We start from the raw sequence: 19,496 nt of genomic DNA, 5'->3' as shown, positions 1-19,496 counted from the left end.
TGCCACATACTGTATGAGTATACTTTCTATCTGTATGTTAAGATTATTATATAAAGAGATTGAATCATAGGTAATTTCTTTAAGAACCACCACACATGGTTGTGGGAATAAACCAGGTGGCTTCTCAAGATTTTCTGGTTTCCTTGCACTACTGGCTTAAGCCACCAGGCCCTTGGTATAAATTATCATGGTGAATGTTGATCAATGTGTAAGATAAATCATATGAAGTCTTGTAGCATTTGGGACAGGTTTTGGGGACAAGCCAATTTTTTATTTCTTACCTAAAAATCTATGTGGTTGCTGATCATCCTCATTTTCAGTGTGCTCCATAGTTTTCAGGCTCATAACAAGAAGCATACACTGGCTATGCTGTTTCTTCTGTAAAGAGAGATGATTATTAGTGATCCTATTGTTGATCTGATCTTTCTCGTTTGGATGTATACTTGGAATTTGTATTGGAGAAAAGCAGGTCTAGTGCTGTAGATTACCATGTAGGCAATGCAAAGTGCTCAGAAGAATATCTTTCTTGCAGTAGGTATTCAGTGGAAGTCTCTTAGGGTAGTGTTGATGTGGTCATATCTGTGCAGGCGCAAACCTTGCTCAGCAGCACTTTGTAACCCCTAGTATAGAGTGCTTTGCAATAGTCCAGGTACTAGGGTAGTTGAGGTTCAGACCATATGGGGATAGCCTTGGTATTGGAAACTCTTTCAAAATGTTCTCATGATGATTTTGTCAGATTGTTGACCGGTCTTACAAGTGTGAGTTTGGAGTCCATGATCACTCCCAGTTTCTGGTAGAAGAAGACCCAATGTCTGTAGGGCAGACTGTAGTTGCATCATATGTTTTACATGTTCCACTGGTTAAGATTTAAAAATTTTAGAATTTAGTTCCAGATGGTTTTGTAGTATCCATTTGGTGGCTGTTTATAGGCATTTCATACTTCCAGATTGTACAAGGTCAAATCATCATTCTGATTTAAGAATATTCTGGATGTCATCAGTGTAGTTGTTAACAAGTGATTTTAAAGGAGTGTATAAGCTCAGAGATTAGGGCAAGTATATGTCGAATAAGAAAAGTGCAGACATTGAGTTTTAGGGAACATTTACCCTCTGAGAGAATGGGCTGATAGGTATGAAGTTAGAGCCACAATTTAAGTTCTCCCTTTGAGGTAGAACTGAATCCATTTTAGAGCTGTAGCCTGTATTCCGGCATCCTCTAGTCCTTTGAGTAGGAGTTGGGGCCCACAGTGTCAAAGCTGTGGAGATGTCTGTGTGTTGCTACTACGTTGGTCCTGCTGTGTTCTTGAGGTCACTTATATGTGAGAAATATTGGAATCTGCAAGAAAAAACGTCACCCCCCACTAATACCCCTTCTATGATTTAAGAAAGAGACTTGAGCAAACCTAAATCCTTCTGAGCATAGGTCCATTAGTTATTTGGTTGATATGTTGGTAAAGAGCCTTGTAAACCCTTTTAAGAGATCTGCTTTGCTCTCATTTGCCTAATTCATCCTCTCCAGTTTGATAGCATTTTTGATGTACTACTCTGTTTGATAAATGTGGAATGTGGAGAAGAGACTAAATGGTTCTGGTCTTTATCTTTTTCCAGTCAGAACTGATAGAAAACACTCTTCAGTGCTATGCTATGCAGCATTCCCCCAAGAGATTATCTCCAGTTCCTCATATAACATCAAGGAGACCTTCCATGGAGATGGCAACTGCACTACAGACAAGTCATTCATCGTACCAGCCTATATCTTTAGCAGACAGGTAATGTATTATTCAACTGTTGTCTTGATTGGTGTGCAATGTTATCCATGTCTAAAAATTAAAAAAATGTCTCCAGACCTTTAAAATCAAGAGGTTTGTGTTCTGTTAGAAAACCCTTGCAGATGGTTGCAGGCACAATCTCATACAGACATCACTTAGAATTGTCCCCATCGTTTTATTTTCATATCATGCCAAAGTTTCAATTGACCCAATTACGAGCTTGCTGGTTATTCGAGGTGGTAATAATGGACCTGCAGTTACCAATGTTTGCTGGTATCTCTACTCCAGCTACTGACTAACAACAATATTTAAATCCAGAATGTTTAATGATATGTGGGATACAGAATTAACATGACCATTACCACATGTGGTTCCTTGTCAAATTTCTGCACATATTTTCTACCTCTTTTCAGTTTATGGAAAAAGTGGGAAGGAAAACACGTCCTTTTCATTGGTGTATTTCCACAGCCAAAATAATTTTTAATTGCTCGTAGTAGTCACTCTACATATCGCGTGATTGGGGCCAGCGTAGGCAAGGCCAGAGATTAGATTGGTTATGTTAGCTAATACCTCAACCTTGCATCAAAAGCTTTCCCCCACTCATATTAACAGTAGCTACAGTGTTAAAACACCTTCATTCTGCATTGTCATGCAACTACTATTGAGTGTTCAAAAATATAGATAATAACACAAGATAGAGGAAACACTTCTACTTAAACAATCATAACCTAAAATGCAGTGGCAGTATGTAGTGTGTCTGAGCAGTGGCTCGGACCACAATCGTACACAGATATTTATACTCACCCATCCACATGCACACTCACACACACCAATCCATTCGTAGGCGCAAGCACACAAATACACTAATTCACAGAACACACCGGGAAATACACATACATGAATGCAGGCACCCAAACATTCAAAAAAAGGTTTTCACTGGGTCGCAGCAGTGATGGCAGTTTGTGTGGCAGAGCATGTGGTAGACAAGAGAAGGAGCTGGATGCTTCCGGCAAGGAAAAAAAGAAAATCCCTCCACCTCCTCTCATTGGCTGACAGGTCACAGAGTGGGATGGGGTCAGTGAGATTTGCTGACTGCACTCTACTCTGTGCTGAGGTGTCACTGACTGACAGTCAGCCCTGGGCACTTGAGGGCTTAAAACTGAAGCGCTGAGGCCCAAGTACATCAGTGTTGTACCGACCTCATGGGGTTTTGCCAGGCTGTGGAGAGCATGCCCTCAGGGCTATGAAATCTTCAGCTATATAAAGTTTGGTTCAGGCAGCCAGGAACAAGCACATTTACACATGTACAGTGCTTAGCTGCCTGGTCGGAACATGATTTGTGTCTTTCGGGCTGACCTTTGCTCATCCTGACAGACACTCTTCATACTTTGCAAAATTGGGGGGATGAGGCCCATCCGCCATTAATAGCGGGCAGTGCCTTCTAAAATATAATAACAAGGAATGTAAGTAAGGATTGAGTGTACTGAGATATTCCATGTTAGGGATCTGAATGTTTTTCTTCAAGGCCGTGAAATCTGATGTGAGAAATATCAATGCCCAATATTTTCCAGTGGTTGTATCAGCCTCTAAATTTTGGAGACCGGTACTTATTTTTTTACATCAGACTTTGACCCGATCTGGTGAATCAGTCTGAGATGGGAGAGCTGAGGTTAGCAAGGCTACAATGCAAGAAGGCCTCTGAAAGAGCATAAAAGTTGTGACACGCCGTGAGGCCTTTACAGACAGCTAGACAGCAGCCGAAACAGAAGGGAAAGATTAGGGATGTGCATCAGTCATGTAATTAATTACATCACGTTTTGGCAAAATTGTGCAAAATTTAAAAACTTGAATCTGGTTTCGTGTTTTAGAGCGAAATGCATCCTCGCATTATACTGACATAACACACATTTCATCCAGACAGAGTAAAGGCATCCGCAGTTATTCATTTAATTTTTAGAAACGAGGGCAGATAACAACGGTAGAATTCTCTAGGTTCCCAGCATGCACCAACCAAATATTTAAAAAATGTAGCATTACTTTTGATCTAGAGTTTTGTTTATGTTTAGAAACAACAATATTTTATTTGGAATTCTGTGTCCACTAGCCTGTTGCTTACTGTAGTGGATTAGTGCATGATATTAACAAGACACAAATATAGTGCTTGAAATTGTAGTTTTAGTTGTCGGATATTCGTAGTCTCAAATAAATCCCTCTCCAGAATGGGGATTGTGGCTGAAACTTTGAAAATCGAAACACTGCTTCAACGATTTTCATCTTTTTATCAGGTGAAATATGATCACTTTCCGCTTCCTCTCCCACATCCGTCCTCTTTCTTTGTCCACACTTTTCTGTATAGACAATGATGTTAACGCGCTGGTCCTTAATAAGTAAACTTACAAGGGGACGCATATTGGTCGATGAACCTTTTGACTCGCTCAGAATAATCTTGCCATAGCTCTAGCATAGTACACAGTAATCAATACACAATAATCAATAATCATTAGTCAAATCAATAATCAAATAATCAATTAAAGTCAGTAATTGTCACACACCACAACTTCTCAGCCATGAATAATCACACCTTAGTAAAAGTTTAGTAATTTTTATTTCCCTTTTGCTTACATGAGGATTAAACTCAAACTCAATTCAAAATGCATATGAGGGCAGTATTAATTAATCAAAGACTCCAAAAACACAATCTGATTAAGGCTTGTATCACAATACATTATAAAGCATTTGCGTATACCAATAATAAAGTCAGCTTCAATATTTTGGCACTGTCCATAAGGTTCAGCAAAATAGTCCTTCAAGCATTTGTCTTGTAATTGTTTATGTAAATCGCCAAGTAGAAAACCTCATCCCACCCAATTTAGCATCAGTAAGTGGGGCTTCATGCAAAACAATTTAGAACATGAATTTAGAAAACATCTAGCTAAGGAAAACTAACCAAAACAGTGCAGTTGGAACCTAGAAAGAAAAGGCGCAAAAATACATTTCAATCATATTGTCATATCTACCTATCCACAGTATGGGTCAGCAAACAGAATCAGTCTTCGTCCTCAGGTCATTAATCGATCAGCATCACATCAGGCTCTCAGTCAGAGAGTATGAGCCCAATGACAGAAACTCAAATCTCTTCTCTTCTCACTATCGCATCACAAAATCGGAAAAACGTCTGCTCTCTAGTCTGGTCTGAAGTCTTTTCCCTCTGTCACGTTGTTATATCAAAGTCACCCAAACTATCGCCCAATTTCCAATTGGTCAATTAATTGTATGTTATTACTCTATCCAATTAATTAACTGTCCCAAAGCTGTGAATTCTAATGTTTCTTCTTTCTCATGTCGTTGATTGGTTCACCTTATGATGTTCTCATCATCCGGCTCGTCAAGTATCAATTTTGTTGCTTCTTCCTCTCCAGTCAGTGTCTTCATTGTTCGCGTCCTGGGAAAGTACATCTAGCACATTTTACATACGATATGATACAATTGTAGAACATCATCTTGTATCCGTCAGTTCTCATTGAAAGCTTTGGTTAAGCATTTTATAAAAACAATGAGCATTTCACAGTTAATTCACTCTGTCAGCATTTTCCATTAAATGCTAAGAAATACAGCTTATGCACGAGCCCTGGCAAAACTAGGCCAAGACACTCGCTAAGTTAAGGCCTACAATTACTAAGCAAAAACATAATTCATAACCCTTAATATGACATATTACTACATTGATCTAATGCTTTTTCAATGTTTCTTATGTGTTAATCATTCATTTAGTACATTTCGTGAACACTGATGGCCATTCTTCGAGGTCACAATTTCAAACGTGGACATTATTTTTCTACGTTATTTATTTTCCACAAAATTCATTATTTAAAATACATAGACATTCATTAATAATTTCTAATTAAGACATTTGGGGGGTCATTCTGACCCCTGGCGGTCACGGAAGCACCGCCAACAGGCTGGCGGTGCTTCCTGGCCAATTCTGACCGCAGCGGTAAAGCCGCGGTCTGAAAAGGGAAACCGGCGGTTTCCCGCCGGTTTTCCCCTGGCCAAAGGAATCCTCCATGGCGGCGCTGCAAGCAGCGCCGCCATGGGGATTCCGACCCCCTTCCCGCCAGCCTGTTCTTGGCGGTTTACACCGCCAGGAAGAGGCTGGCGGGAACAGGTGTCGTGGGGCCCCTGGGGGCCCCTGCACTGCCCATGCCACTGGCATGGGCAGTGCAGGGGCCCCCTAACAGGGCCCCATTAAGATTTTCAGTGTCTGCTTGGCAACTGCACCCGTCGCACCCCAGCAAATCCGCCGGCTCCATTCGGAGCCGGCTTCATCTTTGCTGGGGCTTTCCCGCTGGGCCGGCGGGCGATCTTTTGAAGATCGCCCAGCGGGAAAGTTAGAATGCTCCCCGCGGTCATTTGACCGCGGGGCGGTGTTTGGGCGGTTTCCGGAATGACCCCCTTGGTTAGCAATCCCTCCTGTGATGACTAAATGTGTCATCACACCAAATTTACCACTCACTATTTTACAACTCGATTTCTTTGACATTTTGTCTTCTTCTCGAATTTTCCCTATAGATTCTTTCCCTATTTCTTTCTTCCCTCCTCTGATTATTTTTAGACCTTTTCAATGTTATTCTTTTACACAATTTGCATAACCCTGATATTCCTATTAGACAACCTCTAACAATTAATATTCCCTGTATAATTTTCAATAGCACCCTATTCCAAATACTACTAAGCCAATTTCCCACTGAAGCAAACCCTTTACCAACCTTTTCCCAAACACCTAGTTCTTTCAACTCCTTCAAATCACTACTTGTGTTAGTCACATTAGTTAGTAAGTCTCTTATCTCTTTACTGTTATTAGGTATGTAAGAGCATCAATGCCTAGAGTTAATCATTTTACAGACTCCACCATCCTTTGCTAAAAGAATGTCTAAAGCAAGACGATTTTGAAGAGTCATAGCTCTATCTGCAGCTAATTCAGTATCTATCAGGAGTATTGCCCCTGTAAAATTTGTCAGCTTGTTATCCACAATAGTAGACAACTTTCACATTTTGATCGAATTCAGGATGACTCCAAGTGAAGGAATCACCGCTCTAAATATAACTCCCACTACTGCAGAAGAGGATTCCCTCCTCTGTCTCTTATGATGTAATTCAGTCAATTTCGGAAACTTTTTCAAATCCTCTATCTGATAAATCTTTGGGAATACTATCCCCAAATAACATGTCCCTTACCATCCTATAGGAAGACGATAATAAGCAGTCAGTCCACAAATATAATAAATCCCCAGAATCACAGGATACTGTCCATTCAACATAAAGGTCCATTTACTCTAAAACAAAAACACATGCCTACATTCACTCGTACCCACAAATAAAGTGTCAGTGCGCGATTTTGGCTTATATACAAAGCTTCCCTACGTGTAATGTATCTAAAGCTAATTTCCCCTGCATCTTAATCGCAGTGTAAGCATAATCATTCTTATAAGTCCTTTTCTCTAAGCCTTTTTCTAATTTCTCCTTAAGTGTCTTTCTCCTGTCATCGGTATGATCTAAGAAGCTCTTCTTTAAAGATGTAAGCAAGCATGTGAGATTATGTTTGAGAGCATAAGCTGTCCCAAACGTTAGTGTAGGTTTAAAGAATTCCCTAACCAATTCTATGTCATTATCCTTGGCTATTCTACTCAAATTCTTAATAATAGGAAAAACAAAAACACAACATCGTGATTAGAGTAAAAAAATTGAATGTACTCCTGGTTATAAAACCTTGTTAGTAACAAACTACAACTTATGCCGTAGGTTAGTGGAAGACTATGATAAGTGACTCCTTCCTCGACTGATGAAGGAATCTGTATACACACAAGACAATCCCTTGCATCCATCGTCTCAACATACTCACTCAGCAAGCAATAGAAAACATTAGAAAAAAGTTCTCCTTGTGCATTAGTATAATCATGCAAATACTTCTCATCCAACTTAAGCAGAAGTATGGTTGGATCCTCTGGCATCAAGAACAGACATATCCACAATCAACACTATAAACAAAATCCCATACACAATTGCCAAACCAATACTCTTATATTTACAGTGCCTAGCATCTCTAGCTTGCTTATCACAATCAGCCATGATCTGTAAAGAATCAGAAAGCAGAAGTAACTTAGGAAACGTGCAGCACAATCAAAAATAGACAACTCTTCTTTCAGCAGTTCAGTTTCACTTCCAGGAACCCTTCTCCTTGTCAAAATCTGTTAGCAGCTTGTCACATCAGGGTTTCAAAAAGTCAAGTGAGGTTATCAAAGTCCTTTCTGGTTACTTTTAACAGTCTCTTTCCCCAAAAATATTTGACAGATTGTTTCAACAGTTCAGCTCCTTAATCTTCTTCAGGTCACCTCGAAATATTGACTCGGAACTTCCCTATCAAAACAAAAAGACATAAACTCTTGTTGCCATTCTTTCGTAGTTGCACACACCCATTCAGGACCTGCGTATCTTCAACTTGCTATTCTATTTCTCTTCCACTTCTGATCACCATTTAGCTCTCCTTCACTTAGTTCTTCTTTTCTCATAGTAGCTACCTCTTCCTCTATTGTTTGATCAACAACCACTTCTTTCCTTTTCTCTACTTGTGATTCAGGCCACTTGTCTCCTTTTCTTGAACCTTCCGTCAGTATTCTCTTCAGGATTGAAGTTGAATCTTTTTCTTTCTCTGTGGTGTTTTCTCTTGACGGACCTGCAACAGGCTCAGGAGGAGTCAGATCACTCTGACTTTGATCCAGCTCAACTCCTTCCCCTTCTTGGTCTGGCACCTGCTCTGTTTACCTCTCAAAATCATCTACTTATGGGAGAACCCTCTCTGTACTAGGTTCTCCTGCCGCGCCAGTCGAGATAGGTTCCCCAACACTCTCCTGAAGGTCTCCACCCTTGTCTCTTACAGGAGTGATGGAACTGTCCTCAACGAGTTCAGGTTCAACTTCAGTTCCTCCTTGCCTCTTTTCCGGTTCCAGTGCTGTAATTTGTCTCACAGTTGTTGGTACTCTCAACAACGCTTCTTCATGATCCAGTGGACATGCCACTTTCTTTGTGTGACTCGCGGGAATCTAATTCGGAATCCGTGCACACTTCACAGCTGTCGTAGTTTTTAAGATCACTTGGTACGGTCCCCTCCAATGAGGCTCCTAACACGTTTTGCGCACGTGCTTTCAGGCAACAACCCAGTCACCGACCCTCAGGTTGTGCCCTGGATCGTGGATTGGTGGCAGTGTGGTGGCCTCCACCTGCTGAGAGAAAGAGTGAACTACATCAGTAATCCAACAAAATATCATCTGTTATGTTGAAAAGTGCATTGGCTGGAACTGCTGGCAACCTCATTGCTCTGCCCATGAGGATCTCATGGGGTGACAATCCTGTTTTCCTGTCAGGAGTATTTCTCATAGAAATCAACACCAAAGGCAATGCATCAGGCCATTTCAAATTTGTAGCTGCACACATTTTTGCAATTCTTGACTTCAAGGTACCATTCATCTGTTCCACTAGTCCTGAGGCTTCAGGACAATAACTACAATGCAACTTTTGCTCGATGTTCAATGCTGCACAAAATAGTTTAATTACCTCATTATTGAAGTGCGTTCCCCTATCTGATTCTAAAGAGATCGGAAATCCAAAATGCAGTATCAATTCCCTAAGCAGCAATTTCGCTACTGTGAGTCTATAATTTCTTCTTGTAGGGTACGCTTCAATCCAGTGACTAAAGATGCACACAATCACCAACCCATATCTCAAACCTCCACACACAGGCATCTCAATAAAATCCAGTTGCTTTTTGCTGAAAGGACCTCTTGCTCTTCCAATGTGGCTCACATTTACCACTGTCCCTTTCCCTGCGTTTAATTGCTGACAAATGACACATCAATGGCAAACTGCTTTAGCTGCTTGTCTAAACTTGGGGTTAAACCAATCAATTTTGAACAAACGTACCATGGGATCCCTCCCAAAGTGTGCCTGACCATGATATTACCTCGCCATCTGGGACAGCAGCCTATTTGGCAAAACCATCTGACCCTCCTCAGATACCCACAACTCATCTTGTCTTTGAACACATTTCATTTTGCTCCATGATCGTTTCTCCTCCTTGTCGACATTACTCTGCAGAGTTTTCAATTCCTCTAAGGTGTTGATCACTTTTAATGCAAAACTCGTACATGTAGTGTCTTCTTCAGATAACAATTTCCACTTGTCTTTGAACGATGTACAGTTCAATGCGCAAAACCTTGCGACTTGATCCGCATATCCATTCCCCAGTGACACGTAGTACTGTGACTTTAGATGTGCACTGCATTTCACCACAGCAATATCTTCAGGCAATTGTGTTGCATACAACAACTCCTTTATTCTCTCACTATTTCACACTGGTGAGCCAGTGAAGGTCAGGAAACCTCTCTGCGACCATAATTGACCAAAATCATGAACTATTCCAAACCCATATTGGCTATCTGTATAGATAGTGACTCTCAAACGAGCAGAAACATGGCACGCCCTAGTAAGAGAGACAAACTCCGCTACTTGAGCAGAATATACTCTTCGAAGCCAGGAAACTTCTAAAGTACCTATAATTGTGCATACTGCATATCCTGCTCTCAATGTCCCTGTGCTGTCTCTCAGACAAGAACCATCAACTAAAACAATTTGGTCATTTTCTTCCAATCAGGTATCTCTAATGTCAGGTCTCGGTTTTGTGCACAACTCAGTTACTTCGAGACAATCATCTTCAACATCTTCCTCTTTTTCAATTTCAGTATTATTACTTGGTAGTAAAGTTGACGGGTTCAGCACTGTACATCTTTTCAATGTCACATTAGGTGCTCCCAAAATACTCATCTCATACCTCGTCAACCTAGCACCAGTCAAGTATTGTGTTTTTGTCCTTGTCAGTAAAATCTCAATCGAGTGAGGGACCATTTCAGTCAGGGGATATCCCATCACTACTCCTTCACACTATGAAAGACTCTGACCAACTGCGGCAACTGCTCGCAAACAACCCGGTAAGGCTGCTACTACTGGGTCCAAGGTAGCTGAAAAATATGCTACTGGGTGATGAGCACCTCCATGGACCTGCATCAAGACAGACAATGGACATGCATCACGCTCATGACAAAACAACATAAAAGGTTTAGTGTAATCAGGCATACCCAACGCTGGAGCCCTGCACAAACTCTCTCTCAACTCAGTGACCACTTTCATTTGTTCCTTGTCTAACACTATGGGATCGATGACATCCTTATGATTCAGCTTCTGCAAAGGTTTTGAAATCTCTGCAAAATTTGGGAACCGTTGACGACAATAACCCACTATACCCTGAAACATCCTGACATCTCTCTGTGAAGTCGGGGGATTTACCTGCAGTATCATTGTAATCCTCTCTCTTCGACCCTTTCTCAATCTGGAACGTTATTACAGCTGGATTGAGCACTACAGGACAAATCTTAACCACAATGTAATTTATTTTTCTCAAATCCTGAACAATTCTGACTTTCCCACATGGCTTCTTATCCCCATTATTGGTGAATTACAAGGGCTTCTCAACACTTCTTTTAAAACTCCCTGCTTCACAAAATCTGCAATTATCTGAGCCTCCTTTCATCAGGACATCTTGTGCCATATTATACTGTGGAAGCTGCGGAAACACTGCATTCGGCTTTAGGGTAACCTTAATCAGCTCCACTCTTTTGATCAAACCTATTTTTTTCCCTCTCAAATCCCAAACGTTCTCTTGAACTGTTCCCTGCAAATCAGAATGCAGCTCTCTTACTGTGAACATCGGGAAACACTCAATCAAGGGATACTCCTCATTTGTAGTTTCACACTCGGTCTCTGGAGCTGGATCTTCCTCATCATCACTATTTGTCTGGATCTCAATTCCATAATTCAAACAAGTAATCAAACACCTTGTTTTACACAACAAGTCCCTTCCCAGTAGGGATACCGGACTCAGATCACAGACTACAAATTTATCCAGTCCCTGAAAATTTCCAATCTCCACTTGCACTGGATCTGTAATTGGATTTGTCAAATAATTATTCGCTACCCCTACAACCTGAACTCTTCTTCCTAAAAGGGACAAATTCGGAACCTCTGCACTTCTTACTGTAGAGCGTGTAGCTCCTGTGTCTATCAAAAATTAGACTCTGTGACCCATTACCCTCCCTCGCACATAGGGTCCTCTCTGATCTACTTCTAAGGAAGTCGCAAGCACACATGGCTCCTCTTCTGAACTATCACTCATCCAGTCACCATTTATTTCATTCTCACTGTGTAATGGGAATTGGTGCACTTCATTACTACTTCTGTCTTGTCTCTGACCTGTAACCTGTTGAGTAAGCATCATCTGTTGCTGCTCCAGCTGGGCTTGAGGTATCTGCATTTGCTGTCTAGGTACCATGGGGACCTGCTGCTGCATTGGTTGCAACTGTGGCATTGCTGCACGGGGCATTTGCACCTGCTGTATAGTTTGAACATTTTTCATCTGATTCACATTATTCTGCAAATGTGGATTAGGACCTCTCAGTCTCGGTCCTCTCATGCTCTGAAATGTATTGACATCGTTATTTTGCTGAACAACACCCTCCTGCACCATCATCGGACACTCCCTCTTCCAGTGTCCCACGGCTTCTCAAATGTTAAACAGTAACATCTTATTTATCCCTTGCACATCATTCTGAACCACAACAGTATTCCAATTCGGACCACGATTCAAATTGACTCCACAATCCCTACCTCTCATCTGGGGTTGAAACATGGCAGTTCCCTGCTGCTGCAGTATCTGCTACACAAAAGTTCCCTGCACTCATTTTTGAGCTGCCTTAATCTGAATCACCATCGCATTCTCTTTCAACTTTTTCTGTTTCAATTCGATCTCATCACTACATTATTTAGCATATTGCAACACCTCATCAATTGGCTTCGCTTGCCAGCAAATCAAATGACTCTTAATCATCTGGCCTATTCCACATCTCAGTCCTTCCACAAACCTGAACACAAAGTGCAACATATCCTTCGGCTCAATCGCTTCCTTACCACTGTACTCCTTGAACGCCTTCAACAATCTCACATAATACGCATGTATCGACTCCTTTGCTTCTTGCACTGTCCTGTCAATCCTCTGCCAATCAATATTATTGGGGGAAATCCTCATCTTCAAGAACTCAATCACCTTATAGTAATGTTTCATTACTTCAGGAGATGTTGCACCTGTACTCTTATCTCTCTCTGGCTCACTTGTAGGCCAATCTACAGCTCTTTTACACTCAACCCATAAATCAGCTGGAACCACTATTTCCAGTAAGGTATTCAAGTCTTCCTACAGACATTTCAAGAGCTTCACAAACCCCTATATCTCCTGATACCACTCGACTGGTTTCTCCCTCAATTTTGGATAATCATTTGTGAATGGCAGAATATCACTCCCACTCCAAGGGACATTAACAAAATTCCCCCCTGGGATTTCTCTCATTGGTTAAATCTTTACTGGATCTTTGCCCTGTTGTACATTTTCAGTCACTTCTAATGAATCTCGTTTCTTTTTATCCCTCTTCTTTACCCATCTGCCTTCCCATTTCTCCAAGGCTCCCCGAACCTGAGCACTCTGCAATAGCTCTTTAAGGTGCGCTTTCATTCCGGCTGACCTCATGTGTTCAAAATCCTTCGCCTCAAAATCTAACCTGTAGCTTCTCTTCAGATGCTTCGTTTTCTCAATTTCTATACCATGCTTCTCTGCCATCTCTGCTAATCTCTGGTGTACCTTGCCCACCTCTCTTGTGATTCTGGGACACAAGTATCTCAGTGCTGCTTCTGTGTAGGACTATAGCCTATTCACCCCCATTGTTCCCTCGACTAGCTCACCTGCCTCCATGCTTAATCTGACACAATTGATCTGCTCCTCACCCTTGGAAGCATTCTGTGGGGTGTTCAACTTGTCCAACCATTCAGTCAACTGCTGAGCTGTCAATCCTTGTAATGAAATATTACTCGCGTTCAACAGTGGCACCTGCAGTACCACTGCATTTGAAGTCTGCGGAGTCAGTAACTTCAAGCTCTGACCTGCACTTGGTCCATTCACAGCATCTGGTAGTGCAATAAGTGGACTAAGATCTAACAATGACCTCGATCCATCAAAGGTCTATCCTACAGAAGAGACTACTTGAAACAGTTCATTTATTCCCCTCCTCATTAAACTCTGAGACTTCTTTCCCAGTTCGCTCACGCTTGGTTTCTTCTGTGCAAATAATGGCACTGCTGGACCAACAGCAATTGGCAGCGATAATGCATCTGGCACCTGCACTCTGTGGAAGAGTAACTCCCATGATCTGATTTATTACCGGAGTCAAATCTGACTGCGTCCCTGTCATTGACGTAAACCTCGGCATCGCCCGCGGCTGCACTTGGAGGTACAAAATCGGAGTTGGCTCAGTCTGGACCAACAGAGGTCTTGGAGCCACTTGCTCTGTGGGAATGACTAAGTTTGAAGTAGTCTCCAAAATAGGCACATCAGAATAAATTCTCTGTATCGGTGGTGGATGTAACTGTGCCTGAACCACTGGAGTAGGAAATACATTAGGTCCCTGCATCACACCCTGTGTCTGACTAGTATCAACCTGTACCGTACTCACTGTCCCCATTGCTTGTGTTGGGGCTGTTGGATCAGCACTAGTACTTGGACCACCCTCATGCACTGCATATGGCGGGGGTCGGTCTCTCAATATCTGTGTAACAAGATCCTCAGCATCTGATTCTTGTTCCATTATGGAAGCCCTCTTTGCTTCTTTACTCTCAGACGGACTCTTATTAGTTTTTCTAGTTGTTTTCTTTCCTTCTGCCTCATCCTCCTGTGTAATAGCAGGAAACAATTCAACATCCTGCAATGTCATGGCTCTCCATTTTTTCTGCTCCCAAGCCCATCTCGCCTCTGCTAATGACTTTTCGACTTTTCTTACTCTCCTTTCAAATTTCATTTGCTGTTGCTGTCTAGCCACCAACTCTCAAACTGCTAATGCCTCAAAGTGTGTTGGTCTCGGAAGGGGCTTCGATTCATATAGCGCCATCCGCAATTGCTCCAAAACTCTCCAATTGTTCTCTGTCAGCTTGCACCATTGCTTTAACCAAAGACATGGTGTGACACCTCGCTCCTCCATTACAATGTAAGGTGGTGTACCCTCCGGTGGTGTAGGCTCCCCTACACTAGCTTTAATCTACGTATCTCCCTTTAAGCCACTCTTAATGCCTTGAAAAACTTAATCTTTTCCACTTTTTGTGTATTCAAATCAAATCAGGAAATGACTTTTTCTCCCACGATTCCTTTCACCCACGTTCTCAGCCAATTGCCTCTCATGGACGGCTGCCAATCTGTGTGCGACCCTTCTCACCAACCAACCTATCCCAGCGCGGCTCCAATGACATCACACTCACACGTACTGCGGCCGACAAAGTCTTGCGGCTCGTTCTCCAAAACTCCAATCTTTTAAAATCTAATGCAAATTATTGCGAGCACTAATCAAAAAGCAAAAAACAAATCTGCTGGTTTACTATAGGAAAGGTAACATAATTGCTTCAGAAAACTTATGGATTTTCACTGATGGCCCTTTCGCTCATGCAGCTATTCTTCTTTCTCAGTCTCCCAGATTTGCAAGCAAAATTTGACCAGCAAATGTTAATCTCAGCTGATCAATGGGTCTGTCCTGGTGCACATAGAACTCACCAAAAATGTATCTCACCCACTTAACTCACACACTGACCGCACCCAATCAACCTACTAAAGCAGACAGATTACAACATGTAACCAAGTGTCTCATATACTTTTTCAATTTACTCCGGAGTCTTAGACCACACAGGGTCCGTCCATCAGCAACCACGTGGACACTTTTTTAGCACAAAGCGCAACACACATGTGAAATTTGACGACTTACGTACTCTCATACTGCGGAGTATGCACACTCCTACAAAAACTTCTGGAGTACGCAGACTCCCTAAATTCCCTCACATACGTCATGATTCACCTGTGATTTGCATAAGCTGTGCAAGCGCAACCTGTCTCTCTCACTCTATCACTACAATGCCAGGAACATACCCAAAACCACTAGCAGGATCCAGGATCTGGGAAAGTCATTTCTGGGCTTAAGGGAAAATCATTTTCTCTACAAATAATCAAGTGTGAAATCGATAATCAAATAATCAATTAAAGTCAGTAATTGTTACTCACCATAACTTCTCAGCCACAAATAATTGCACCTTATTAAAGGTTTAGAAATGTTTATTTCCCTTTTGCTTACAATACTAAGCCATGAGGATTAAACTCAAACTCAATTCAAAATGCATATGAGGGCAGAATTAATTAATCAAAAGACGCCAAAAACACAATCTGATTAAGGCTTGTATCACAATACATTCTAAAGCATTTGCATAGATTAATAATAAAGTCAGCTTCAATATTTTGACACTGGTCAGCAAAATAGTCCGTCAAGCATTTGTCTTGTAATTTTTTTTGTCAATCGTCAAGTAGAAAAGCTCATCTCACCCAAATTAGCATCAGCATGTGGGGTTCATGCAAAACAATTTATAACATGAATTTAGAAAACATCTAACTAAGGAAAACTAACTAAAACAGCGCAATTGGTACATAGAAAGAAAAGTCACAAAAATAAATTTCAGTCATATTGTCATATCTACCTATCCACAGTATGGGTCAGTAAACAGAATCAGTCTTCATCCTCAGGTCATCAATCAATCAGCATCACATCAGGCTCTCAGTCAGAGAGTATGAGCCCAATAACAGAATCTCAAATCTCTTCTCTTCTCTATATCGCATCACAAAATCGGAATAAGGTCTGCTCTATAGTCTGGTCTGAAGTCTTTTCCCTCTGTCACATTGTTATATCAAAGTCACCCAAACTATCGCCCAATTTCCAGTTGGTCAATTAATCGTACGCTATTACTCTATCCAATGAATTAACGGTCCCAAATCTATGAATTCTAATATTTCTTCTTTCTCATGTCGTTGATTGGTTTGCCTTACAATGTTCTCATCTTCCGGCTCGTCAGGTATCAATTTTGTTGCATCTTCCTCTCCAGTCAGTGTCTTCATTGTTCACGTCCTGGAAAAGTACATCTAGCACATTTTACATATGATATGATACAACTGTGGAACATCATCTCCTGTCCGTCGGTTCCCATAGAAAGGTTCTGGTAAGCATTTTATTAAAACTATGAGCATTTCACAGTTAGCTCCCTCTGTCAGCATTTTCCTTTAAACGCTAAGAAATAAAGATTCTGCACACGGCCTGGCAAAACTAGGCAAAGGCTCTCGCTAAGTTAAGGCCTACAATTATTAATCAACAACATAATTCATAATCCTTAATATGACATATTACTACATAGGTCTAATGCTTTTTCAATATTTCTAATGTGTTACTCATTCATTTAGTACATTTGGTGAACACTGGTGGCCATTCTTCGAGGTCACAATTTCAAACGTGCTCATTATTTTTCTATGTTATTTATTTTCTACAAAATGCATTATTCAAAAAACATAGACATTAATTAATATGTTCTAATTAAGACATTTGCGTTAGCAGTGACTTCGGACTCTGCTGAGGAAGAGAGAAAGGAGGGGTGGAACACAGGAGTCAGACAGATAGGTTAAGAAAATGGTATAGAAATAGAAGTTAAGAATAGAGAAAATAAGCTGGAGCTATAGGGGAGGTGGAGAGATTTAGAAGGAGAAAGAGGAAGGAGTAGGTTGAGAAATTAAGTTATGTAAGCTTGTAGAGTGTGGTAGAACAGAGCTAGAGATAGGGAGAATGAAATGTAGAGAGTGGGAAGGGTGGGGTGAACCTCGTGGGAGATAGAGTGGGAACTTCAATAGAAAGAGGTAGAGGAGCAGACATGTAGCAGTAGACAAATAGTGAGATGAGGTAGTAAGAGAAGTAAACAGTGATACAAGATAGGGAGTGGTATGGTAGAGATTGGGATAAATGAGAAGAAACATTGAAAGACAGTTCAGATGCCAAGAGTAGTGAGGCAGAGAAAAAAGACACAGAGAGAGAGGGGTGGAGAATAGTAAAGGAGTTGAGGGTAGAGAGAAAAGAAGTGCAAGTTGAGGGACGGAGGTGTAGTGGGAGGTAGATGTGTAGTAGAAACAGGTAGAGTCAGAAAAGTGAGACACAGAGATTTATAAAGAGCAAGTGGTAAAGAAAGAAGTGAATTAGAGAGGGCAAGTCAAACATAATAGAGGTGCAGAGAGATAAAAGGGAGGTAATAACAGATTGAAAAAAGTAGAGAAAGAGTGGTTGCAAGAAGGCAGTGAAGAAGTGAGAAATGGTGAGGTGCTGGGAACAAAGGTAGAAAGAGTGAGGGAGTGGTGGAGTGAGGTAGTTAATGAATACTGAGGCATATGGAGAGGTTAAGTAGTGTGAGGGCAAAGAGAGAGATGAGGTAGTATGAGAGAGGTAATACAGAGAGAAATGAGGTAGAAGGAGGGTTGCAACAGAGTTTAGGGGGGGAGAGAAAGAACCAAAAGAGAGGTTAAGTATAGAGGTGTGGAGAGAGATGGAAAGGTGAAGAAAAACAAAAGATGAGGTTGAGAGGTGAAGTAGACAGAGGAGAGTTACAGGCTGGTGAGATTAAGAGTGCACATTGAGGTGAAGTAGAGGGATAAGAGATAGAGAGTGGTATTAGATGGATGCCAGTATTTAAGGATAATATTGTGATGCCAGAAAAAAATAGTTCTAAAAATCCAGTATGCCCACCTGTTGCAACTCAGGTACTGAATAACAAATAATATGTTGGTTGGGACCCAAAGTTAAAATGCAGGAAGGAAAAAGATCCTGAGACATGTGGTCAAAATTGTGCAACAAGCAACATAGCAGCATCTTAGAATATCTGCTTGCATAGCTTTGAGAGAGAGACAAAGAAACAATATGAGACTTTGTAAATCAACAAACACAAATTTATCACATCAGCAGCATTTATAATTTACCTCTCGTTTGACGAGAACATACTGTGAAAAGCCACAGACATACCACAAACCAAGTATGTAGTCGATTGGCAGAGAAGAAAATGTGCCACTGCAAGAAAGGAGTTAGGCAGCATGCTGTTTCAGCAGACAGAGAGGTTGGAGCAGAGCTGATACAAATGTCATGGAGAAGCTGCAGAGATGAAGAATAGAAGCATACTTCTGGATACAAAGTAAACATAGGTAAGGGAACCAAAGAACGTAGCAAGAACAAAAGGTAAACATAAAACAAAGGATAGAGATCCAGGCATTCAGGGTAAAAGCAATGGTAAGGAACCCGAAAAGGGTAAGAATAACAAACAGTGACAGATCACAACAGCCTAGTAACGAACTGACAGAAGCAAAGTAAGCCAGAACTAAGCATGAGATGTTGCCAGGCACCAACCTAGTACCTGCACTTGTCTGTTATAGTGTGTTACCCATAACAATCCATAAGTGCCACCCACAACTCAGAAGTGAATACTAGCCTAGCTTCCATGTTCCTGACCTCCATACTGGTCAAGCCTGAGCTCTTCTGAACTTAAAGGAGGATCAGAGTAAAGGTACTATGCTAGTGCTATCTTACCAGATTTTTCAGATAGTAAACTTTCCCCATCTGAAGAACCCCTCTCACTGGATTTCAAACTGGGACCTATTTTGTTGGATTCAGTTGATGAAATTGAGACACCA

The 19,496-nt window shown here is 41.3% G+C and overlaps 1 protein-coding gene across 1 annotated transcript in view; it reads left to right on the top strand.

Moving 5' to 3' along the window:
- The window catches only part of LOC138281289 (band 4.1-like protein 4B), a 908,094-nt gene that overhangs the window by 875,728 nt on the left and 12,870 nt on the right, over positions 1–19,496 (top strand). Inside the window, exon 8 of the mRNA XM_069219594.1 lies at positions 1,608–1,768. Within this exon, the coding sequence (XP_069075695.1) occupies positions 1,608–1,768 (161 nt within the window). The remainder of the gene's footprint in view (positions 1–1,607; positions 1,769–19,496) is intronic.

The sequence above is a fragment of the Pleurodeles waltl genome, chromosome 2_2 (assembly GCF_031143425.1).
Source record: "Pleurodeles waltl isolate 20211129_DDA chromosome 2_2, aPleWal1.hap1.20221129, whole genome shotgun sequence".
NCBI lineage: Eukaryota > Metazoa > Chordata > Amphibia > Caudata > Salamandridae > Pleurodeles > Pleurodeles waltl.
The sequence above is the reverse complement of the archived record's forward strand: the minus strand, read 5'-3'. Positions and strand labels throughout refer to the sequence as shown.